Source organism: Typopeltis vanoorti, chromosome 18, assembly GCF_054136105.1.
Source record: "Typopeltis vanoorti isolate ZY-2024b chromosome 18, IOZ_Tvanoo_1.0, whole genome shotgun sequence".
In the NCBI taxonomy this organism is placed as follows: Eukaryota; Metazoa; Arthropoda; class Arachnida; order Uropygi; family Thelyphonidae; genus Typopeltis; species Typopeltis vanoorti.
The window spans coordinates 3,384,254-3,411,652 of record NC_143566.1 but is presented as its reverse complement, the minus strand read 5'-3'; the positions used below and the strand labels follow the sequence as shown (position 1 = coordinate 3,411,652).

Below are 27,399 nucleotides of genomic sequence, written 5' to 3'. Positions count from 1 at the left end.
GGCCACCTGCAAATGCCCATGGAGGGCGCATCACCTAGATAGGACTTTAGTTTCACTTTGTATTGTATTTGCGTGTGTTGTTACAAAAAGTTTTTGTAATCCCTGAAGATGTGTCTGTGACGGAGATGAAATATTGGAAGTATTAAAATTAGTTTTAATCCTTTCTCAGTGCTGTTAATATTCCATTAAACCTCTAACATGAACACATCCATTAAACCTCTAACAGCAACACATGTATTTGAGTTACTTTGAGGTATTGGTAAGTAATTTATTATAATTGCACATGTACCTAACAGTCTCAAGAAAACTATTTCTGTTACAAAATTTGTTGGCAATTTCAAGAAGGTTTTTCCTGGAAAGTTTCTCAATGAAGGATTTTAAGTCATTTCTTTTTTCTATGTTAAAAATCATTGTATTTCTTCTGCAGTTGCTAAGATTTTGGAGAAATTGGTGAAAACTTGTATTCAGAATTAGGAAGACTGAGGATATTACTATTTATACAGGCCAGATTTGTTAAAGGGTAATCTGGTTACCTTTTAAAATAGAGTAACAAGAGGTAGATGAGGGTAAGGCATACACTATCATATTTTTTTTTTGGATTTTACCAAGGCATTTGAGACAGGGTGCTACATGACAAGTTGATTTTTAAATGAGTTTGGATATCAAATTAATGGATTGGATTGGACAGGCTTTCTGATAGATATCAGAGAGTTATATATGGGGGAGCATCAGGGAGTAAGAAGATAAGAAGTGGAGTTCCACATGGTTCAGTCCTGGGACAGTTGCTATTCAATCTTTATTTCATGATATTCTCACAGGACTACAGGGAGAGGTTCAATTACTTGTAGATGATTTCCAGTTTGGGAGGTTACTAATAGTGCTATTTAGTAACAGGAATAGTTTTGGTTCTTCAAGATGATTTGAATAAGCTGGAAGAGTGGGCAAAGGCCATTGGGATGCCAGTTTAATGCATCCAAACATAAAGTTGTAAAATTTTGGTTCCACAGATGGGATGCTTCATACTCATTTGGTGGAGGAAGTAAGGGATCTTGGGGTGATTGTGGATAGAGAGTTGAAGTTATGTTACAAAGGTTATGAAGACATCTCAGAGAATTGCAGTAAGGTTGAGGAGAACAATGACCACAAGAGATTGTGCTGGTCCCATCGTATAAAGCTTTGATCAGACCACATGGATTTCTGTGCTCAGATCTGGTCCATGGGATTTGAATGGGATGAAGTAACCTTTTAGAAGGCACAGAGAGGGATAACTAAAATGATATCAGGATTGTACAACACTGATTATGAGGATGGACTGAGGGCAGGCAGACTGCAGAGATTGGTGAATAGAAGGCAAAGGAGGGTGGATCGAGACATTTAAGCTGTTGAAGGGTTATTATTGTATTAACAATAATAATGTTTTCTATGTTAACAATAATTTCTATAATAAAAATATGTTAAATGTTAAAAATTATGATTACATATTGGAAACAAATTACCAATATGTGATATACATTTATTGAGTTATCTTGTGCATCAATTTCATTTTGCTTCTGCATATGCTATGTCACCATTGTAACATCCTTATGTTATATTTTGCCCTCCAGTACAACAAGCCACACTTCTTAAACTGTACATTCCTCTGGCAACCTGGGCATGTGATGTGACAATCTCCTTCACATGGTAATTTTCCTTTGCTATCGCAGTATGCCATTGTTCAGACTGTTGTCGATCTCAATATTACTCACAAAAAAGTATGTAAAAATATTTTTTTTTTATCATCACATATCGATATTTTCAATTTCTCCAAATTTCCAAATATTAGAGCACAATATTCACTAATGCAGGTCTCATTCCTGGAATCTAATATTATGTGACAGCTCCAAGGATTCAATGATTGAGGGCACTCTACTTAATCCTCGACTTGAGTACTATATCATTATCTACTTACTGTGCCATCTATCACTCACTAATAGTATATTTTCTCTTAAATACATGTATTCACTGGCCAATTTGTCCATATAATATTAATAACAATTTTCAGAAATAAAAACATAGGCAATACTTGTATGTGCTACTGATTTGGACAAAATATACATGAAAATATACATGGCTTAAATGTATTGTTGGATTTTGAATGTTTTTCAAATGTCTTCAAAAGTTTATAAGACAAAAGTTTTGTCATGACTGTGATAAAAAAAAAAAATTAACATAGTTTTGATAATATTATATTTGTATATACAATATTCAAATAAAGCGTCACATTCAGAGTTACTTTACCATACTTATAGTTATAATATCTCGATATGCTTGTGAAGATTCACCAGCTATTGTCCCAGCAAATTTAAGATTTTCTACTCCTAGACCTTCATCTTTGCCTGCACATAAAAGAAATATTTTTCAGTTTTCTAGATGGGTTATACACAATTATCTTCAATTTCAGAGTTTTTAACGTTAAATGGTCATTTTAAGGCTACAGATCTAAGAAAATTATAGAAATTATAGATTCATAGTAACTTTTACTATTAATATGTCCACTATTAAGAAATTAAAAAAATAAAAATAATTTACTTATGTGCATACAAAGGATAAATACTAAAGCATACTCTCTTTAGTAGTTGATTCACTTTTTAAAAACAAAACAAAACAGGAGAACGATTTTTATTAAATTACAAGAAATACATAGTTAAGAATTTTAAAAAGGAGGAGAAAGAAGTAGGAGGAGGAGGAAGGGTTGTCACCTGACAATATAAGAAGTTCTTTCGGGAAACTATCATCATAAAGAGTAAGAGGACAAAAAAAAAAAAAAAATTGAACAAAGGCTACAAGAGAAGTCAAAATAAGTTTGAAAATAAGTACAGTCTCAAACTGATTTTTGTGATAAGGAAAATGCTTATACAAACTGGTCTGGCCATTAAGAATTGTGCGATCATTATGGTGATTTTAATTATGAAAATATAAATTGGAATTAAGAGAGGAAATGGAATTAATTCAGCAGCAATGAAAATAAAGTTCCTTAATTATTTTGGCTATAATAGATAATAAAGAGTGCTTATGCATCTTGGATTCAGTCAATGCATCAAAATATGTTATTGAGAACATAATGTCATAAAGCAGATATGACATACAATGTCATATCTGCTTTCATTTATAAGGGGAGGGGGGTCTGAAAAGTTCTCGGCCTCAACCATAGATCGCAACACTATCGGCAAGATTTTTTTTTTCTAAGTTGGTACATTTGTCATAAGCATCCATGTGAAATTGCAAGTCATTCTATCAAGTAGTTTGTTTTATACAGCTGTCTGAACAAAAGTGCTGTCTATATTCCTTGAAATGGATAAAATTGAGTATCATATGGTTATAAAATATGGTCTTTATAAAAGAAGGTTTAATGGCAAAAGAAATTCATTCGAAGTTCATAAAAGTTTATAGGCACTCTTCTCCTTCATTTTCAACAATTAAAAAATGGGCTACTAAGTTTAAACATGGCGCCCCAGCCTTGAAGATGACCCACGAAGGATGTCCAAAAAGTGTAACCATACCAGAAATCATGATATGGAATTGGATGATTGGCAAGTCAAAGTGTGTGAAATTGCTGAGACTATAGGCATTTCAAAAAAACGTGTAGGATATATTTTGCATGAAGAATTGCAAATGAAAAAGCTTTGCACAAGATGGGTGCATTGCTTGCTCACAGCAGATTAAAAATACACTCACATAAAAATCTCTAAACAGTGCTTGGAGCGTTTTAACAAGAATAAAACTGATTTTGTACGTCAATTTATTACTATGGATGAAACTTGGATTCACAATTACACACCAAAATCCAAACAGAAGTCAAAACAGTGGACAGAAGCTGGTTGTTCAGCGCCAAACAAACAAAGTCGGTTCCGTCAGCATCGTGGTCATGGCATCAGTGTTTTGGGATGCTAAAGGCATTTTGTTTATTAATTATCTTGAAAAGGGTAAAGCAATACTGGGGAATATTATTCTGATCTTTTAACCAGATAGATGAAAAAATTCATCAGAAAAGATCCGGTTTGCAGAAGAAAAAAATCATCTTTCATCAGGTCAATGGCATCTGCCCACAAAGGTGTTTTGGAAATGGGAAAATTAAGGGACCTGCACTATGAATTGTTGGAACATCCACCCTATTCCCTAGATTTGGCTCCCTCTGACTTCTAGTTCTTTCCAAAACTAAAACTTTTCCTTGCTGATCAGTGTTTTTCCAATCAAGAGGTGATTGCAGCTATAGAGGGGTATTTTGCAGATCTTACTGAGAACCGCTACAGGGAAGGGATAATGGAGCTGGAGCATCGCTAGAATAAATTTATTAGTCTTAAGGGAGATTATGTTGAAAAATAAAAATAATTTTGATATTATAAATCCATATTTTCATTGTTAGGCCGAGAACTTTTCAGACCACCCTCGCAGTGAAAGTAATCATCAGATAATCACCGTGGTGGAGTTCAACCATATGTTAATATGGTTGAACTCTACCTAGTAATTGCAGTGTGTTGCAAATCAGGCTAGGCTGTGCAATTGCTGAGCTGGTTAGTCAAGTAGTTAATGTATCTGCTCTCCAACCAAGAAGTTGTGGTTTCATATTCTGTAGTGGCATGGATGTTCATGACGGTTTTTAGGAGGGTCGTAAATTTTACAGATTGGTGAGACAACCTCCCTGCTTAATGGGGGAATGGAGTGGCTTGCAAACATTGCATGTTTAGGTTCTGTAGTAGGGTTCTAGATTATGTAAAAAATAATCTAATTTTGTATTTTGTAAAAATAAATAAATAAATAAAAACTACAAGAAAGAAAAATAAACATACATAATTTTTTTTTTATTCGTGTGGGGTTCTCCATTCATCGACTGCCCCTTAGGACTGTTTGAGCCCTCCTAATGAGAGATTAATTACTATATTCTATGACTGTAGCCTGTGTACATGGGGCCAGTTTGCCTGATTGCAGGAAGGGTTTTTCCCTCCAGATAAACTGTGGGGAAAACCCCGCTGTCCACGCCCAAGACCGGCTAACTTGGTTATGGCTGAGAAAGATCCTTAAGCTCCTCACGTCATCAACGATAATCGAACCTAGAGCACTCCTTCTCCAGGCACATGGTTATGAAGCGCATAGCCACTAGGCTAACCATGCGGACATACAGAATAATAATAATGAAAATTCCTTAGCTCATCCACAGTACTAATATAATATGGGCTTTAAACTTTTGTGGGATCGCATAAAAACCTATTTGAATGTATTTTAAAAGTTAGGAAGTTAATTAGAGATGGCTATAAAAATGAAATAAACATGCACTCTAGAAGAAAATAATATGGAAAAGTATTTAAGTGGGAGAAATAATTAAATTAGGGGCATAAATTGCACTGGTGGCATGGATGATAAGCAAACATATTAAGAATTATGATCAATGCTAATTAAGTTACACTTGTTAAATTAAAATATATATCAGGGCTGATTTCAATATGTGGCAAGTAGAACTAAGAATAACTATGATTGAGAATTAAGATAAAGAAGACATAGTAGTGAATAAGCAAAATATACAATCTCCTTAGATTGTCCAAAGATTATTGAAAACAGTGAAATGTGATTGACAGATGAGAATATATTGAAAAGAATAAGATAGAAGGGTATAGCATATTTTGGCTGGATAGGAAGATAAATTATTATTATTATTTTTCTGATCTCCATGGAGTCACAAGACTCATAGTGGGAGGTCAACACCAGTTAACACAAAGTTTATCATAGAACTCCTTAAAACCATCCGGTCTGCATGTTCACCACTCTTCTCAGACAATACATTCCATGCTCATACCACTCTACATGCAAACACTTCCAGGGATGGCCCCTTGTCTTTGCTCCTTTCCTTCATTCCACCATATGAAAAATCTCCTCAGTGTTAATACAATAATAACCCTTCAACAGCTTAAATGTCTCGATCATACCCCCCCCCCTTTACCTTCAATTCACAAAACTCTGCAGTCAGCCTGCCCTCAGTCCATCATCATAATCAACGTTGTACAATTCTGATATCATTTTAGTTATCCCTCTCTGTGCCCTCTAAAAGGTTACTTCATCCCATTCAAATCCCATGGACCAGATCTGAGCACAGAAATACATGTGGTCTGATCAAAGCTTTATACGATGGGACCAACACAATCTCTTGTAGTCAATGTTCTCCTCAACATTACTGCAATTATCTGAGATGTCTTCATAACCTTTGTAACTTAACTTCAACTCTCTATCCACAATCACCCCAAGATCCCTTACTTCCTCCACCAAATGAGTACGAAGCATCCCATTTGTGGAACCGAAATTTTAAAACTTTACGTTTAGTTGCATTAAACTGGCATCCCAATGGCCTTTGCCCACTCTTCCAGCTTAGTAGGAGGAGAAATGATTGTGGAAGAATGACATTGTGGGATAAAAATGGGAATAGAGTGACTGATGCAGAGGACATAGTGGAGTTGTTCAATGAGCACTTTATTGGAGTAGTTCATTCTGGAGAAGAAGGTTTTAATACTAGAGGGATAGGGCAGGGTTTAGAAGTGCAAGAGGAGAGTGTGTTCCAAATACTGAGTACTCTGGATGTCAGTAAAGCTGTGCGACTGGATAGTATTTCACCATGGGTTTTGAGAGAATGTGCTAAAGAACTGACAGTTCCATTGACCCGGCTCTTCAATAAAAGTCTAGCTGTGGGATAGGTACCCGAGAAATGGAAGGAAGGTAAGATAGTGCTGCTGCACAAGTGTGGTAGCAGACTGGAAGTGTCTAATTATAGGCCAGTTTGTGTGTCATCAGTAGTTGTTAAGATCTTGGAGAAATTAGTGAGGGACTATATACAGCATTGGGCAGATGAGTGTAATGTTATTTGTGAGAATCAACATGGATTTGTTAAGGGGCGCTCTTGCTTTAGTAATATGATTACCTTTTATAATAAAGTGACAAGAGTACTTGATGAAGGAAAGGAATTAACTGTTGTTTTTTTAGATTTTGCAAAGGCGTTTGACAAGGTACCACATGATAAGCTGATATTTAAGCTGTGGCACATGGGTTTAGATGTCGGGTTAGTCAACTGGATTCAGGATTGGCTGTCTGATAGGTATCAGAAAGTTGTGAATGGTGGGGCAATATCAAGGAGGCAGAAGGTTACAAGTGGTATTCCACAGGGCTCAGTACTGGGATCTGTATTGTTCAACCTTTATATCAATGACATTATCAATGGATTGCAAAGAGATATTCAGTTGTTTGTGGATGACGTGAAGCTGGGAATGGTTATTAGTAATAGTGCAGATGTGGCAGCCCTGCAAGAGGATTTAAATAAACTAGACAGATGGGCAAATGAATGGGGATGTCAGTTTAATGCAGCAAAATGTAAAGAAGTTTGGGAACCATTGATGGGAGGATACATACTCGATTGGAGGAGCTATACTGGAGAAAGTGGGGTTGGTTGGTTGGTTTATAGTTTATTTGGCACAAAAACTACAAAGGTCATACTGTGCCATACTAAAGGTTACAACATTAGCATTTACAGAATTGCAAACAATATGTCTGTACAAGAATCTAGTTTCACAAAGCAGCATCTTTAGGTAAACAGAACTGCTGCAGAGGGCACAGTAACACACAAGGTCAGAGGTTATTAAAGTAGTGCAAAAATAATTAACAATATAAGTTAATACATAATATATGAAACACTAAGCCAAGGAATGCAGTATCTACATATATGTAAAATTATAATAGATGTCTTTATAGCAGTACAAAAATAGGCAAAAAGGGATTATTATACAATATGCATGGATGAAAATTAAATTTAGCAATGCAGTAGAAACAGAATTTAGAATACATATAAACAGAATTACTAGAAGGTACACAAATAGGTAAGAAGTCCTACAGCACCACATGATTATTCGATAAATAAAGTACTAAATAAGATGTATACACAAAATGTATGTTAAGCGATGCAGTATCTAGATATAAACAAAATTACTGCAGAGGTTTCAGCAGTACATAAATAGGTAACTATAGGTTAACATATGTATATACAAAACAAGTCAAGGAAAGCGGTGTCTACATCTAGTAAGATTACAACAAACATTATTATACTAATACTTAAAGAGTCAGAAAGGAATTATTATACAGCACTGATGCATAAAATTTAAGTTTAGCATTATGGTATTTACATATTAACAAAATTACAGAAGGGTGATACAAATATACAAGATCAAGGCCCATGGTAATACATAATTAGTCAGATTTAACCTAATTAATAATATATATGTATAAAAGTTAAGTTAAGCAAAAAAAAATTTACATATAAACAAATTTATGGTCAAATGTGTTTGTACAAATTAATTCTTAATTTATACAAATTAAATTTGTACAAATAATTTGTACATTTTTTTTTAATTTAAAAAATTAAAAACATGATGCAATTTGCCTGAGTCTGCTAGCATTTCCCTGAGTGTATATGGCTTGGTTAGATAGGTGAAAATTTCATTCCTCTCTCATGTAAATTTTTGACAATCTACCAGAATATGATGAATAGTGAGATGTGTGTTGCATTTTTCACATATGGGAGGGTCATCAGCTCTCAGTAAATGAGAATGTGTATGGGGACTGTGACCTATGCAGAGCCTAGCAAGGACAACCTCCTCCCTTCTCTTTGTACGTTGACTAGAATGCCAGTGTTTAATTTCAGGTTTAATGTCATATAATTTGTTTCTTGATGTTTCTTGCCATGTTAACTCCCACTAAGCAATTAGCTTTGATCTTATAAGTTGTCTTAGTCTGTATATGGAACTGTCAAATAGTATGTGGAGAAGGTATGGGCTGATTTAGGAGCTGCATCTGCAGCTTCGTTTCCCTTTGATTCTGATGTGGCTGGGAATCCAGCAGAACAGAACATCAAAATTAAGGATTTTCATTTTGTGAAGCAGGTGTAGCACTTCATAAAGTACTGGATGAGGATTATACATAGGAAAGGAGATAGCCTGTAAATAGCTCAATGAATCTATATAAATTATACACTTTTGGTAGCAGTTTTCTTTTATATGCACAAGCGCAAGTTGAATGGCATGTAACTCTGCTGTACAATTACTGCAGTCTGGTGGGATCTGATTTGAGATAATAATGTCAGGAAACACAGTAGCACAGCCAACAGAGGTGTAGTTCTTGAACCATCAGTATAGATGGGTAAGAAATCAGTGTGTGCTGCTCTGTGTACATTAAACAATTGCTGGTAAATGGATGATGGGGTATAAGATTTCTGTAGCTGACAAAGTGAGAGGTTGCAGGATGGTGTGCAAAGCTGCCATGGAGGAATGCTGTTATGTTTAGTGTAGCTAATGTTGTCAACATTTATACTAACAGCTTGCACAGTTTCTTTAATATGCATACCGAAAGGATGTATAGCAGTTCGATGTGTGTGATATTGAGCTTCCCAATGCAGAGAGAAGATACTATTCCATGTAGGGTGATCTGGGATAGATTTTAGTTTTAGGGCATAATTAAGAGACAACTGTTTCCATCGAAGTGATAGAGCTGGTTCATTTGCTTCTACATAGAGACTTGGAGTGGGTGAGGTGCGAAAGGCACCAGTAGATATCCGTATACCCTGATGATGGATGGAATCCAACCATCATAGGTTACTCTGTCTTCCTGAACCATAGACTTGGGACCCATAATCCAGCTTTGAAAGTATAAGTGCATGATAAAGATGGAGCAATGAAGCTCGATCAGCACCCCACCCAGTAGAGGATAGACAGCAAAGGAGTTCAAAGTTCTTTTGCATTTTTCTCTTAGTTGATGAATGTGTGCTAGAAATGTGAGTTTTCTGTCAAAAATGAGTCGCAAGAACTTGGTTTCTGTAGTTACTGGAATAACAGTAGGTCTCATTCTTAGTTCAGGATCTGGGTGATGAGCGCATTTTCGACATAAGTGTACATAGACACTTTTTTCTGTTGAAAACCTAAACCTATTATTAAGAGTCCACAGAGAGACATGATCAATTGCTTGCTGAAGTTGTCTTTCAATTACCCTCATGTTACGTGAGTGACAGTATATTGTGAAGTCATCAACATACAGAACATTGTCTACAGTGGGAGGAAGCTGTTCAATGATTGAGTTGATTTTAATAGCAAAAAGGGTTACACTTAAGGCAGAGCCTTGGGGAACACCTTATTCTTGAAGATATGGTCGAGATAGCATACTTCCCACTCTGACTTGGAAAGTTCGCCTGGACAGAAAGTTTTTAATAAATATAGGGAGGTGTCCTTTGAGACCTAGGTTATAGAGGTCTTTTAATATGCCATATCTCCAGGTTGTGTCATAAGCTTTTTCCATGTCGAAAAAAACCAAGACAAGATGTTCTCGCTTCAGAAATGTATCTCATATACAAGTTTCTAACCGAACTAAATGGTCTAAAGTTGATCAATGTCTACGGAAACCACATTGTGTATTGGAAAGAAGACTGTTGCTTTCTAAATACTAGAGAAGTCTGGCATTAACCATTTTCTCTAGTATCTTACAAAGAGAGCTGGTCAGAGCAATGGGTCAATAATTATTTGCTTGTGTTGGATCTTTTCCTGGTTTTGGGATAGCAATGACAATTGACTTATGCCAAGAATTTGGAAACTCTTCTTCTGCAAGTATTCTATTGTATAATAAGAGAAGAAGATCCATAGAAGATGATGGTAGATGTTTTATCATTTCATAATGGATGCCATCAGGTCCTACTGCACTAGGATGAGATTATAGGAGAGCTCTTTTTAGTTCCTCCTTGACAAATGGCTGAAAAATGTTGGTAGAAAAATTAAGCCTTTGTTTCTCTTGCTGTGCTCTTTCAGTATTAAAAATTCCGGAGAATATGAAGCTGTTGCTGAGATTTTAGCAAAAGTTTCTCCCAAAGTATCTACAATAGCTTTAGGATCAGCAAGAACACTTCCATTATAGTCTAAGGTGGACAAAGTGTTCTATATCTGCCTTTCATTTTCCGGATTTTATCCCATACAATTTTTGGACTGGTCATTTGATTAATTGATGTAGTAAATTGGATCCATGATTGTTTTTGACTCTGATGTCTTACAAAACATGCTTTGGCTCGAGCACACTTGAAAGTTATTAAATTTGATGTGGTGGGGTATCTGCAAAATATGTTCCGTGTTGATCTTTTTTGGTGACATTCTGGGTTCCACCAAGGCTTTGGATAGACTGGAAATTGAGATGATGTTTTTGGGATGGAGGTTGTTGCTGCCTGGACAATGCATTCTGTTATATATTTTACAGCTGTATTGATAGGTGTTTGACTGATGGCATCAGCATTAAATTTTGCAAGATGAGAGAAAGTGTTCCAGTCAGCCTGGTCCATTTTCCATATAGGTATCCGTGTGGGTGAAAATGGTTCCTGTGAAGACATTGTACAAAGAACAGGAAAGTGATCACTTCAACGTCCCACATGAGCAGTGGAAGAATGGAAAGGGAAAAGATTGTAAGATCAATTGCAGAATATGAGCGGGTAGGCATATGAAAGAAAGTATTGAGTTTATTATTTAGAAGGGAAAGGTTATTATCATCAAGAATTTTTTCAATGATTAGACCTCGTCTATTAGTGTTGGCACTACTCCATAGAGTATTGTGACCGTTAAAGTCACCCATCAAAAGTATGGGTTCAGGCAGTTGCAAGATAAGGTTATGAAGATCAATTTCATTTAACTCAGCATTTGGTGGTAAATAAATTGAACATACTGTAATAAGGAATCCCACAGAGAAGCGAATCGCTACCGCTACCGCTTCCAGAGAAGTATTAAGTTGAACCTGATGGAAAGGAGTATGACTGTCCACTAGGAAAGCTACTCCTTCATGAGCAGGACCTTCTCCAGTTCTATCCTTACGTACAACAGTGAAATTCCTAAAGGTAGTCCTCATTGGGTCTTAAGCAAGTTTCCTGTAGACAGAAACAGAAGCTTGGGATACATAGAAATGAGGCTGCATACTCGATTGGATGATCTGTACTGGAGGAGGTAGGGGAGACAAGAGATCTAAGGGTGATGATTGATAGAAAACAAATTCAGGGAGCATATTGCAAAGGTGGTGAAGGTAACCCAGAGGCTTGCTGCAATACTAAGGACGCTGACTTGCAGAGATAAAAGAGTTATCATTGAATTGTATAAGACCCTGATTAGACCACACTTAGACTATTGTTCTCAGGTTTGGTCCCCAGGATTTGAAGGGGATAAATTAACTGTGGAAAGGGGTACAGAGGCGGATAACAAAGATGGTTTCAGGACTATATGATGTCAGTTATGAGGATCGACTGAGGGAATGTGGACTGCAGAGTTTTTTGTGGATAGAAGAAGGAGAGGTGATATGATTGAGACTTTTAAACTGTTGAGAGGCAGTTATAGGGTTGACACTGGAGAGTTCTTTCGCTTGGTTGAACAGCGGGAAGGAGTGATAACAAGGGACTATCCTGAAAGTTCCGAAAGGAAGCTGTGAGCAAGAGTGTGAGGAGTGGTTTCTTTGCATGGAGGATGGTTGAATCATGGAATGCATTGCATGAGAGAGTGGTTAGAGCAGGAACAGTCAATGGCTTCAAGGAGTGGTATGATAAACTTTGTGTTTCCTAAAAATGACCTCCCGTGATGAGTCTTTTGACTTCATGGAGGCCTGGATAATAATAATAATAATGATTTGGCATAAAGTGGATGACTAATAAATCAAACAGGAAATGCAGATAAAGAAGAACTTATGGAAAATGGTGTGCGTGTGGGTATCTGTAAAAGCAAGGGGTGGAGAAAGTAGCTACATGAGAAAAATAACACTCAAACAGTAAAGTGACCAGTATATTAAGGAAGACAAAAATGGAATATGCGAAAAAAAACAAAAAAAAAAACAAGCACAACAGTCCAAGGAAAATCCTAAGGAATTCGTTCATTATATGGCCAGTAGGAGGAAAAACGATTGTGGAAGAATAACCCTGTTAGATGGAAATGAGTTCAAGTGATCAATAGAAATGACAAAGTGGAGATGTTTAATAATAATTTTATTGAGGCATTTTCATCCTGGAAAAGCAGGTTTCATTCCTAGAGGATGGGGAAGACTAAAAGTTTAAAAGTGCATCAGGAGAATGTATTTCAAATACTAAGTACAATAGAAGCCAATGAGGACTAGATGTGTTTTATGAGAATCTGCCAAGGAAATGACATCCTCACTGACCTACGTGTTCAAAGTCCAGGTACTGGGAAAGGGACCAAGTGTTACTACATAATGGTGATGGAATGGAGGTGTCAACCTATAAACCCGTTTGTATGTATTTCTTCTGTAGTTGTTAAGATTTTGGAGACATTAAGTAAGCATATATAAAACTGGGAAGTAGAGGGTAATATTATTTGCAAAGGTCTGCATGGAAGATTGTTGAGGGTCATTCCTGTTTCAGTAATCTGCTTGCCTTTCCATCATCAGCTGTTCTCACTACTTTATTATGATAAGTTGATATGCAACATGCAACTCATGGCATTAGATATCAGGTTAGTGAACTGGATTGGATACTGGTTGTCAAATAGGTAACAGAATGTATGGAGGAAACATCGACGAAAGGAAGGTCACAAGTGAGGGTTCCTCCAGGTTCTAGCACCACTGATGTTTTTCCTTTATGCCAATAATAATGTTATTGGATTAGAGGGTGATATTCACTTCTTGCAGAGGATGCAAAGCTTGGAAATATTAGTTACAGTGCCAATGTGGTGGTTCTTAATGAGGATTTGAATGAGCTACACAGGTGGGTCAATAAGTGGAGAGTTCAGTTTAATGCAACTAAATATAAGTAAATGAATGAAGTAAACTTTGGAAAGGGTACCAATGAGGATAACAAAATTGACATTATTATTTTGGTAACTCACAGGGAACCAACCAATTTATCGTGGGAGGCTCAATCAAACAGCAACATGTCTATCATAATGAGCTTCTAAATTATTTACACTGCCTGCATTCCACTTAGTTAGAACACTCCATGTAAAAAATCGGCTCCTCAAATCCTTCTTCAATACATCTTTATACAACTTCCAGGAATGGTCTCTTGTTCTTCCCATCTTAACACCCACTCTTTCTTTAATTCCTTCTGTATTAATCTGATAGAATCTCTTAACTAACAAGAAGGAATCCATTATATCTGCTCTTTTCCTACTATCCACCACCCTCTGTAATCTACATTCCCTCAAACACTCTTCATAACCAACACTCCTGATATCACTTTGGCTGTTCATCTTTGGACCCTCTCTAGTGTTTCCGTATCACAATGAAAACTAGGTGGCCAAATCTGAGCACAATATTCCATATGTGGTCTAACCAATGCCTTATATAGAGGTACCACCACGACCTCCTTATCCCTACATGTCAATGCACTTTATATCATAACAGCATTATGATGTGCAGTCTTTGCAGCACATGTGATGTGCCCTCAGAACTTCATTCCACTGTTTACCATCACTCCAAGATCCTGAATCTCATCCACTTCCTTTGTATCCCAAAGTATATCACCTTGCATTTATTAATATTAAAACTGCAACCCCACTCATTTGTCCAAGCTAAAAGTCTATTCAAATTTTCCTGTAGAGGATTAATCTACAGGAAATACTACTATCATTCGTGAACATTCAAAGATCCTCAGTCAACCCTCATGAAATATCATTATCATCATAAATATCATCCACATAAATTATTATTAAGTAATGCCACTCATCTGTCCAGGCTAAAAGTCTATCTAAATCTTCCTGTAGAGGATTAGCATAATTCCTGATTATTCTACCTAGCTTTGCATCATTGGTAAACATTTGAAGATCCACATGAAATATCATTAACAAATAAGTTAAACAGAAGGGAGCCAAGAACAGAACCCTGAGGCATGCCAGTGGTCACTTTCCTTCTCTGAGACACTGCTCCATCATACAGAATTTGAGATGGTATCTTTTATAAGCCAATCATCAATCCAACTAATCAATCTGTTATCTAATCCACTTCTGCAGCTTATACATCCATCTGTCATCATCATCATCATCATTATTATCATCCGTGCGGTTAGCCTAATGGCTTTGTGCTTCGCAACCATATGCCTGGGGAAGGAGTGTCCTAGGTTCGATTCCTGTCAACGACGTGAGGAGCTTAAGAATCTTCCTCAGCCACAGCCAAGTTAGCTGGTCTTGGGCATGGACGGCAGGGTTTTTTTCCTGCAAGCAGGCAAATCAGTCTGAGGACACACGGATTACAGTCAGGAATACTGACCCAGCCATAGGTCTGATTCGTCAGCCTATACTGGTTCCGGAGCCAGATAAAATTTGGGGGGACTAGATGGTACCGTGAACTCCCGTAAAAAGGGGGAACGCAATATCATCACACGGAATTTATCATTATTATTATTATTTTATGGCATCTCCATGGAGTCCAGAGACTAATCGTGGGAGACCCAAATCAACAATCATACACACAAACCCTATCATACCTCTCCTTGAATCTATTCACAATCAGGGAACTCACAACTAATTATGGCAATCCATTCCACTCACTCACAACTCTCCATGCAAAAAAAACTGTTCCACAAAGCACTACTAACCACACTCTTACACAACTTTCATGGATGGTCCCTAGTTCTCTGACTATTTGTCTTATATCGAAAAATTTCACTTGCATCAATTTTATAAAACCTTTAAAATCTTAAAAGTTTCTATCAGGTTCCCTCCCCTCTGTCTATCAATCGAACTTTGTAACTCAAACCTTCAACTTATTCTCATAGGGAGTATTCCACAGACTTGTCACCATCTTGGTTACTCATCTCTAAATCCTCTCGACCACTTCCTGGATCCTAAGAAACCCAAGTGACCAAATCTCTATGCAGCAGTGAAGATGTGGATGAATCATAGCCTTATAAAGAGGCAAAATAACCTCCTCACCTTTACTTTACTTTACTTGCGATACTCTGAACTTCAACTGTTTGTCCACAAGTCCTTAGCCTCATCAATTTCTTGCAATTCAGTGCCATTACTATGATACACAATATGCAATCTTTTCAACCCGAAGTGCATAATCTTACATTTTGCAACATTAAATTGAAATCATTACCCTTTGCCCACAATGCCAATTTATTTAAATCATCCTGCAGGATATCCACATCACATGCAGTCACTCTCCCCCAATTGGAGAAGCATGTCTACCTTATGTAATGATACATCTTTTGATGCTATCAGGTCCAACATCCTCAAACCCCTTTTTCTCTTTATAATATGCTGTTTCATGTAATTATCCCTGAACAACTGTATAAATCCCACTTTCATCTTGCCATGCCCCTCCCTTCAATCGATGTCTCCATAGTTAAAGTCTCCAAATAATAATTATTTGATTACATTCATTGGGCTACATCTTCCTGTGGAAACTCCCCCCCCCACACACACACCCTCGATCTAAAACAGCACCCAACAAGGTATTTTGTCCTATTTGCCTCTATCTAACTACAGACAGCCTCAAATGAACCCCCCCCCCACACACACTTATAGATGAACATAGACCTCTTCTTGACAGAGAACTCCACATGTTTGGCAACTTTCCAGAACAAGACTGCATGGTCACTCTCCCCCAATTGGAGAAGCATGTCAACCTTATGTAATGATACATCTTTTGATGCTATCAGGTCCAACATCCTCAAACCCCTTTTTCTCTTTATAATATGCTGTTTCATGTAATTATCCCTGAACAACTGTATAAATCCCACTTTCATCTTGCCATGCCCCTCCCTTCAATCGATGTCTCCATAGTTAAAGTCTCCAAATAATAATTATTTGATTACATTCATTGGGCTCATCTGCTGATACATAGCATCTACATCTTCCTGTGGAAACCCCCCCACACACACACACCCTCGATCTAAAACAGCACCCAACAAGGTATTTTGTCCTATTTGCCTCTATCTAACTACAGACAGCCTCAAATGAACCATCTTCCTCAGACCTAAAACCCTATTTAATTTCTAATTTTATTCATTGTAATTCTTCAGCTATAATCAGTAATACCTCACCACCAGTAATAAATACAATATCCTTTACATTCCATCCCTGTAACTATATCATTTTCTGTCAACCAGGTCTCACTGATGCCTATAATTTTTGTCCAAGGCAAGCTTACCAATGCTAAAAACTCCTCACTCTTATTCCTGATACTTTTTGCATTCGTGTATGTGCATTTAAACATCCCTTTGCACCCATAGTTACCCTTGCGTAATGTCATTACCAACTCATTCAAATTGGAGACCTGTGAAATCCCATTTGCCATTGCATAATCATTGCTGTACATGCTCATTTATCAGAGGAGTGGCTAGACACATGCTTGATTTCATCCTTCCTAACATCATTGGTTTTGCACTACCACACTCTCACTAAACAACACTTTCTGCAAACATTAACTCTAAAACAATTTAGATGTAGTCCACTGGGGATATATAAGTCCTTTCATCCATCAAATTCACTCCATACATCAATAAACTGCACACCATTCCTGCTGCACAATCTTCTCATCGACAATCATGGCCCTTCTTCTCAGTTCTGTCATATCAAATTGAGGCAGCAGACTCACAATCTTTAATTTTTTACTCTTCATTTTTGCTTCAACTAACAACTCTTTCATATCTTCTCTCATTTCATATTTCTCATCTTTCAAAATCATTTGTGTCAGTCAAAACAATTAACTCATTTGCTTCATTCTTCTGCATACTTACAGCATCATATGGTTTAATCTATCAAATGCCTTTGGCAAAGCCCCCAAAAATCACTGAATATGAATTTCCCTTATCCAACACATTCGTCACCTTATAAAACATAAGCAGATTGCTAAAACAACACCTTCCCTTCACAAACCCATGCTACTCATCACAGAGAATCTTATGTCCATCAACCCAATCCAGTATTTGATTTCTAACCAATTTTTCTAACACTCTGATCACAACTGCAGACATACAGACCAATCTATAATTGGAAACCTGTTGTTGAACCATGGAAATGTATTATTTTGCCTTCTTTTCACTCCTTAGGAACCTTCCCTACTGAAGGCTTTCATTAAATTAAATATTAGGGTATGGCTAACTCTTTTGCCCATTCTTTTAAAATATGTGGTAATAAGCCATCCATTCCCACAGTCTTATTAACATATAACCCAAGCAACACCAGAAATCATTGATCAAGTGCATGATATGGTATTGGATGATTAACAAATCAAAGTGCATGAAATTGCTGAGACTATAGCATTTCAAAAGAACGCGTAGGATATATTTTGCATAACGAATTGCAAATGAAAAAGCTTTGCGCAAGATGGGTGCCGTGCTTGCTCACAGCAGATCAAAAATGTACTTGCATGAAAATCTCTGAACAGTGCTTGGAGTGTTTTAACAAGAATAAAACTGATTTTGTGGGTCAATTTATTACTATGGATGAGACTTGGATTCATCATTAGACACCAGAATCCAAACAGCAGTGAAAACAGTGGACAGAAGCCGGTTAATCAGCGCCAAAGAAGACAAAGTTGGTTCCGTCAGCATCATGGTCATGGCATCAGTGTTTTGGGATGCTAAAGGCATTTTGTTTATTAATTATCTTGAAAAGGGTAAAACAATAACCAAGGAATATTATTCCAATCTTTTAACCAGACTAGACGAAAAAATTCGCAAGAAAAGGCCCTGTTTGCAGAAGAAATAAATCATCTTTCATCAGGACAATGCACCTGCCCACAAAGGTGTTTTGGCAATGGGAAAATTAAGGGATCTGCACTATGAATTGCTGATACATCCACCCTACTCCCTAAATTTGGTTCCCTCTGACTTCTATCTCTTCCCAAAACTAAAACTCTTCCTCGCTGGTCAGCATTTTTCTTCGAAGCAAGAGGTGATTACAGTTGTAGAGGGGTATTTTGCAGATCTTACTGAAAATCACTACAGGGTATCAGGTTGATATGGAAGAGATTTTTCATAGAATGGGGGAGGGGGTAGAACAAGAGCTGACATTGAATCAGTTTAAGGCACAGTTGGATGAGCAGTGTGTGAGATAGTGTGTACCTCCCACGATGAGTCTCTGACTCCATGGAGGTCAGATGTTAATAATAAGAATAATAATAAGATTTTCAGAAAAATGTTCTGACCAACTATAATTTCAGTAATGAAATTTTCTATTCTTAGGCATTATTAATGTATGTTATTGTGACTTTATTTAATGTAAACTCAGTGACACTTTGAAAAGACCAAAGACTGCAAGTATTGTGTCTATCCAGGAGAAACTGTTTGGCATTTACAGATTGAGTCGAGTGAATCTTTAAGTCCTTAGTAATACTAAGGCTTTAAGGATTTATACCATTTACCACTAAGAATGAGATATGAGTGTCCAAAACTTCTTGAACCAAATGAAGGCAAAATTAAGAGCTAAATAACTGCCACCATTAAGAAAGAAAGAAAGAATGACTGAAGTGGCATACAGTTTATTGTAATGGAATGATAGAAACAGGTCCAATGAAGCAATGAATTAACACATTCACGTTGGGACAATTGGAAATCTCTTGCTACCACTATAATCTTTTGGCAGGATGAGACAAGACACCTCACCCCGAGACAATTTCATGTTTGTTGATTGGCAGACATGCCACACATCATGAACATAACAGGTTCATGAAGAACATGTCATGACATGTTTAGGGAGATCATGTTTATTAAAACATGATCTCCCTAAAGGGTGATCTCTCATTGTTTTGTTGTTCAATTTGTATATTAATGATATTGGGATTGGTTTAATTGGTGATATTCAACTGTTTGCAGATAATGCAAATTTGGGGAGAGTGATAAGGAATCAACGATTTTATGGCCTTACAGCAGGACTTAAACAGATTGTATGAGCAGGCAACAGTAGTACGGAATTGGCAGTTCAATGTTGCAAAGTGTAAGGTTTTGAAATTTGGTAAGCAATGATGGTATACAAAGTATATACTTGGTAGGGAAATGTTAAATAAGGTAGAGGAGATGAGAAATCTTGAAGTGGTGGTGGACAAAGACCTGAAATTCAGGGGCCACATTGCACAAGTTGTGAAGACATCACATTAGATAATGGCAGTGATGCAGAGGTCACTGACATGCAGAAATAAAGGGGTTAATGGCATTGCTATTATGCTATTGCCTTGATCAGGCCTAATATGGAATACTACATAGATCTGGTGACCTGATTTTTATAGTGATGACTATATGTTAGAAAGGGTCCAGAGAAGATTTACAAAAGTTGTAGGTGATTTCTGGAATGTGGAGACAGATTCCAGAATGTAAATTGAGTATGACGACAGATTTTAAGAATGTAAATTGCAAAGCATCGTGAATAGGAGGAGGAGGAGGGGGGGGGAAATATGATTGAGACATATATGTTTGTAAAGATTGTTATCAGTTAACAAGGAAGAATTTTTCATAGAATGGGAGAGGGGGGGGATAGTACAAGAGAAAACCTTCCCTGGAAACTATATGGAGGATGTGAGAGTGGAGTGAGGAAAGGATCTCTACACGGAGTGGTTGGTGAGTGGAATGCATTGCCTGAGTGTGTTGTGAATGTAGACACATTGAATCAGTTTAAGGCATGATGGGATGGTTTTTATGTGTGACAGTATATACTTCCCACGATGAGAGTCTGACTATATGGAGCTCAGATGTTAATAATAATAACTAGATGGGATATTGGTTAACATATTAAGAGAATGTGTGGGGGAACTGGTGATACCTTTGACTACTGTTTGATTTAAGTCCCAGATCAGACAACGTCCCAAGAGAGAGTGGAAGGAGGACAAAATAATTAATTTGCATAAAGTAGAATCTAAGTCTGTGGCAGCAAATTATAGATCAATCAGTATTTCAGAAGTGGTGGTAAAAGTACTGGAAAAGTTGGTCAAAGAGAGAATTCAGGAATGCTTGAATAAGAATATGATACTCTGTTAGAGGTAGCAAGGCTTTGTGAAGGTTGGGTCATGCTTTAGTAATTTAATAACATTTTATAATAGGAAGAAAGGCTAGTTGGATAAAGGGAATGGCTACATAATGATATTGCTGGATTTTGTAAAGCCATCTAACAAGTTACTACAAGGAACTATTATACAAACTGAAACAAATGGGGATGATATGAAACTAGCGATATGGATAAAACGGGTGACTTATGGACTAGATACCAGAAAGTAGTAAACGGAGGAGCAGAATCTGGGAGAAGGCAGGTGACTAGTGGTGTGCCACATGGCTCTGTGTTTGGACTACTGCTGTTTAATTTGTACATAAATGATATAGGAAATAATTCTAAAGGAGATATTCAGTTGTTTGCTGATAATGCAGAGTTAGGTAGTTAATCAAGGTGATGTAGAGCACATGCAGGATTATTTGAATTGATAGTATGGGCAAAACAAAACTCAAGGACATCCCTGGAAGTTAGGTAAGAGTGTGATTAGCAAGCATGTGAGGTGTAAATTTTTCACTTGGAGAGTGGTGAATGAATGGAATGGGTTGTCTGAGTCAGTTGTAAGTGCTTCTTCTGTTAATAGTTTCAAGGAGAGTTATGATAGATATTGCGTTGATAGTTTGGTTCTCCCAAGATGAGTCTTAGGACTTCATTGAGGTGTCCAAGCAATAATAATAATAAAATATGTTTATGACCAAGCCACTTGGAAACAGAAGCTGTTAACTTCACATTAATTACCTCAGTATACTCTATAATGCACAGCTCACTCCCTTTCAGGTGTTTAAAGTATGGAGTATGGGAAGTGTCACTAGCTAGACTGGTTTCACTCTTTATTGAGTTGAAAAAATAAAGTAAGAGAGCATAATGTCATTAGTAGAAAAAAAAGGACAGTAGGATAGAGAGATGGAAAGAGATGAATAGATGAATAGCAGGAAAGAGAGAAGGAATGAAAGCCTCAGCTCCTTTATATCACATGTGACCAAAGGCCATCTTTTTTCTTTTTCACCAGTCTCATGCAGCTGAACAATCAAAATACAACTGGAACTAAAATCCAGGCAGAGAAAGCTACATTGAGTTAGCTTTCTCTAGATATTGCTCTCCAGTCATTCTTGTATTTAACCATAAGACTACTGTGAACTAAGAGGATGGCACAGTGTGAAAAACTTCTCATAATAAGAATTCGTATGTAGAAGGCTTAAGTGCTGTGAGGACATCATGTTGGAGGCTTAATGGATTTTTTTACAACAATCAAAAAGAATTAAAATAGAATTTAATACTTCCTATATTTCGTCCTAGTCACTAGGATATCTACGGGGATTACAAAAACAATTAATGTAACACGCACACAAATATCAAACAATACTAAGCCCAACTACGTGGGTGACACTAAAGTCCTATCTAAGTGGAGCGCCCTCTAAGGGCGGTAGTAGATGGCCTGGAATGTAAGGTGGGACCTCTGGTGATGAGTGTTTCCCAAATCTTCGGAAGCTTAATGCAACCGTATTTATTAAGATTTGGTTGGTTTCTGAGTGCTGCTGCTGCTTCTAAGAAAAGTCTCTCTTTCTTGAATTTGCTGTGGTGGAGCATGGTGGTTTTCTTCCATGATACCCTGTGGGTAGTGTCCAAAACATGGTCAGCCAAGCCTGAATGGCCATAGTCGTGTTTACAGATGTAAGACTTGTGTTCCTCCAGGCAGATGGATGCTGATCTGCCTGTCTGTCCAAAGTACACCAGCTTACAGGAACAGGGTACTCTGTAAACTCCAGGCAGAGAGAGAGGAGGGAGCTGATCTTTCGTAGAACGGATAAGGGTAGCAAGTTTGCGGTGGGGCTTATATGCTGTGTGTAGGTTGTACTTTTTTAGTATCTTGGCTATTTTTATGGATGTGCCACGGATGTAGGGTATGGTGATGGCATTTTTAAAATCTTGTTGATGAGAAGGACGGGGAATGGGGGAGGAACTGATTATTTTTTTGATACTATGATCTCTGTAGCCATTGGAGAGGAAAGTGCTGTGTATGTGGTTAAGCTCAGTAGTGAGGGCGGTTCCAATATGGCATTATTAAAACTCTTAAAATGGAAGAACAAAATCTACAAGCAGATAGAGGGAGCCGCCATGGGTTCCCCCCCTCTCACCCCCCCTGCCAATTTCTATATAGAAGATTTCGAAAAACGAGCCATAGAGCCAGCCCCACTCAAGCCTTCTATCTGGCTAAGATATGTAGATGATGTGTTCTCTATTTGGCCTCATGGCCCAGACACATTATTCTCCTTCCTCAGTCATCTCAATAGCCTACATCAAAGAATCCAGTTTACTATGGAAAAGGAAAAGAACAATTGTTTACCCTTCCTAGACACCTTAGTCACATGCCTGCCTAATGATACACTTGCCTTCACTGTATACAGAAAACCCACACACACAGGCAGATACAGTCACAAACTCTCCCACCACCACCCCTCTCAACAATATGGCATTATTAAAACTCTTACCAAGAGAGCCCACAATCTTTGTTCCAGTGGAACCGCCCTCACTACTGAGCTTAACCACATACACAGCACTTTCCTCTCCAATGGCTACAGCGATCACGTTATCAAAAAAATAATCAGTTCCTCCCCCATTGCCCATCCTCCTCCTCAACAAGATTTTAAAAATGCCATCACCATACCCTACATCCGTGGCACATCCAAAAAAATAGCCAAGATACTATAAAAGTACAACCTACACACAGCATATAAGCCCCACTGCAAACTTGCTACCCTTATCCATTCTACGAAAGATCAGCTCCCTCCTCTCTCTCTCTCTCTCTCTGCCTGGAGTTTACAAAGTACCCTGTTCCTGTAAGCTGGAGTACTTTGGACAGACAGGCAGATCAGCATCCATCTGCCTGGAGGAACACAAATCTTACATCTGTAAACACAACTATGGCCATTTAGGCTTGGCTGACCATGTTTTTGACACCACCCACAGGGTATCATGGAAGAAAACCACCATGCTCCACCACAGCAAATTCAAGAAAGAGAGACTTTTCTTAGAAGCAGCAGCAGCTCTCAGAAACCAACCAAATCTTAATAAATACGGTTGCATTAACATTCCAGGCCACCTACTACCGCCTTTAGAGGGCGCTTCACCTAGACAAGACTTTAGTGTCACCCACGTGGTTGGGCTTAGTATTGTATGATATTTGTGTGCATGTTACATTAATTGTTTTTGTAATCCCCGTAGATGTCCTAGTGACTAGAATGAGATATAGGAAGTATTAAATTCTATTTTAATTCTTTTTGAGTGTTGTAAAAAATCCATTAAGCCTCCAACATGATCTCATAATAAGAACAGACAGAATTTTATCTCCAACTGAGGAAGACTACATAGTACACATGGTTTGCACTCACCAAAAATATTTGTATATTCCATTGCTAGTTTTCAAAGCCATGACCCCCTCCCTCTCCACCACTTTCCATAAACGATATTTTAACTCAAATTATAAATATCATAATGATCTCCCCATGAGGTAGAGCCTCCATAGCTCAGTTAGTACAGACCCTTTGGTCAGAAAAACCTGGGTTTGAGTCCTGACCAAGACGTGATAAATCTTTATCTGGTCTCTCACGACTAAAGGTGAGTTAGCATAACTAAAGGTGAAAACCATACGGAGGTAGGGTTTTTTTTTTTCTGCTGGAAACTTGGGTTTTTTGTCCCCCAGAATAGGCAAACCAGTCCCGTGAATCCGCACAGATGACAAGCAGAAACACTGCCCTTAGGTAGGATGCAGCAAGAAGTGGCGATCCAGCTGCATTAATTAGCTGCAAGTCCTCTTCAGTTGGGGGGGGGGACTCAACCCATCCTAGGCTAGATGGATGAGGGGATATGATGATAAAATGATGATCTTACCATTACTGGTTGGGTATTGCAAAAAAAAAAAAAAAAAATGCTGTGAGTAATGGAACACCTAACACATTACACAGTCTGTTTCAAATATGCAGGACAAAGGTGCAGCTATAAAATGCATATTCAACTGTTTCCAATCTGTAAGAGATATCACAAATTGGATCTCTAATGCTAAAGTAACAATTTTAGCCATTTCCTAGAGATTAACATATGCAATTCTCAAAGCAAGATCCCTCCACAGTCAGGGTATCCTTGAAACTTTAAGTTTATACATTTATTAAAAACAAAATGTCAACTTCCTGAAAGAATAAAAAATGTTCTAGAACTAAGGTAAAGCATTAGACACTAAGAGAGCAACTTTACTTGACTTCTTTCTGAATTTTGATCAGGGTCTGATAGAAATCCACCCATTAACTAGGAGGAGATGTATTAGCATCGATTCCTTCAATCACAGATAGCAGTCTTCTGCCAAGCCCAATTTGCTGTGGAGGATATTGAACAGAAAGGGATACCAAGACATTGTCAAATGTTTGAGTAAGATCCACGGAGAGTACCACCACTGGATGCTTTTTTCATGTTAACTAGCAGAGTAGATCATATGGCAAGAACAGATGAAATTCTCCCTTGTTCTGGAACTCCACACACTGTGTGCTTTTGATTATGCATCTCATTCCTATTTTGAGCCTGTTTTTGACAATGCAAAAAAGGATCTTGCAGTTAGTATTAGACAGAGAAATACACACCTCCAGGTGTTGATTAAGATATGATCTCTATGAGCCTTTGGAATGAGAATGGCATGACTGGTTTCAAATTCACTTGGTATGTGATGACCTGTAGAGAGAGAGGAAAAGGAATGAAAAACTATAACTAAACGAGAAGAATAACATCTTAGGCCTTAAAGTACAACTCTAGACTACTTCTGGGGATTTCCTCATCTGGCATTCTTTATAGGCTACAGTAACTTCAGCTGCTATAATGGTCTCTCATACCCATTTTGGCGAAGGCATTTGACAGGGTGCCACATGATAAGCTGATATTTAAGTTGCAGAACATGGGTCAGGTTGGTCAACTGGATTCAGGATTGGCTGTCTGATAGGTATCAGAGAGTTGTGTATGGTGGAGCAGTTTCCAGGAGGCAGAGGGTTACAAGTGGGGTCCCACAGGGCTCAGTACTAGGACCTATATTGTTTAACCTTTATATCAGTGACATAGCCAGTGGATTGCAGGGGAATATTCAGTTGTTTGCGGATGATGCGAAGCTGGGAAGGATTATTAGTAATAGTGCAGATGTGGTAGCCCTGCAAGAGGATTTAAATAAGCTAGATAGATGGGCAAATGAATGGGGTGTCAGTTTAATGCAGCAAAATGTAAGGTCTTGAGGTTTGGGAAACATCGATGGGATGCTGCATACTCTATGGGAGGAGTTATACTGGAGGAAGTAGGGGAGACAAGAGAACTGGGGTTGATGATTGATAGAAACCTGAAATTTAGGGGACATATTGCAAAGGTGGTGAAGGTAACACAGAGGATTGCTGCTATTATGAGAAGGACACTGACCTGCAGAGATAAGAGGGTTATCATTCCATTGTATAAGTCTCTGATCAGACCACTCTTGGACTATTGTTCTCAGATTTGGTCCCCAGGATTTGAAGGGGATAAATTAACTGTGGAAAGGATACAAAGACAGATGACAAAGATGGTTTCAGGACTGTACAAGATTAGTTATGAGGATCGGCTGAGAGAATGTGGACTGCAGAGTTTGGTGGATAGAAGAAGGAGATGGAATATGATTGAGACTTTTAAACTGTTGAGAGGTGGTTACAGGGCTGACACTGGGGAGTGCTTTTGCTTGGTTGAACAGCGGGAAGGAGTGATGACAAGAGGCCATCCCTGGAAGTTACGAAAGGAAACTGTGAGCAAGAGGGTAAGGAGTGGTTTCTTTGTGTGGAGGGTGGTTGAGCCGTGGAATGCATTGCCTGATGGAGTGGTGGGAGTGAGAACGGTCAGTGAGTTTAAAGAGTGGTATGATAGACTTTGTGTTTCTCAGGGGAGGACCTCCCCTCGATGAGTCTTGACAGACTTTATGTCTTAGGAAGGACCTCCCTCGATGAGTCTTTTGACTCCTTGGAGGTCTGAATAATAATAATAATAATAATAATAATAATGTTCATAGTGCTTCTTAATGGAATCTTAATGGTGTTGTGTGTTGGTCTTTGCCACTGAGAGAAATTTAGATGAACTTTCTTTGTGGGTGCTGTCTGTTGAAGAACGCAAGTGAAGGATTATCTGCAAAGTGCTGTTGGTTTACACAAGTTTTTTGTAAAGTTTGTGTAACACAGGCACTGAGGTGACCAAGATCTATGAGAGCTAAATCTTGCTCCTTTAAACATAAAAACTCAATGACTATATAAGCTCCAGGTTTTCACTTCTATACTTTAATTGAATTCAAATTCAGTCTTTGTATCATATATGTAAAATATATAAAATCGATAAAAATTGCTTTATACTA

General features: G+C 37.8%; 1 protein-coding gene across 1 annotated transcript in view; it reads right to left on the bottom strand.

Annotated features, from left to right (window-relative positions):
- Positions 1–27,399, bottom strand: part of ACC (acetyl-CoA carboxylase) — a 1,393,224-nt gene that overhangs the window by 282,310 nt on the left and 1,083,515 nt on the right. The window contains exon 43 of the mRNA XM_090408519.1: positions 2,278–2,375. Within this exon, the coding sequence (XP_090264645.1) occupies positions 2,278–2,375 (98 nt within the window). The remainder of the gene's footprint in view (positions 1–2,277; positions 2,376–27,399) is intronic.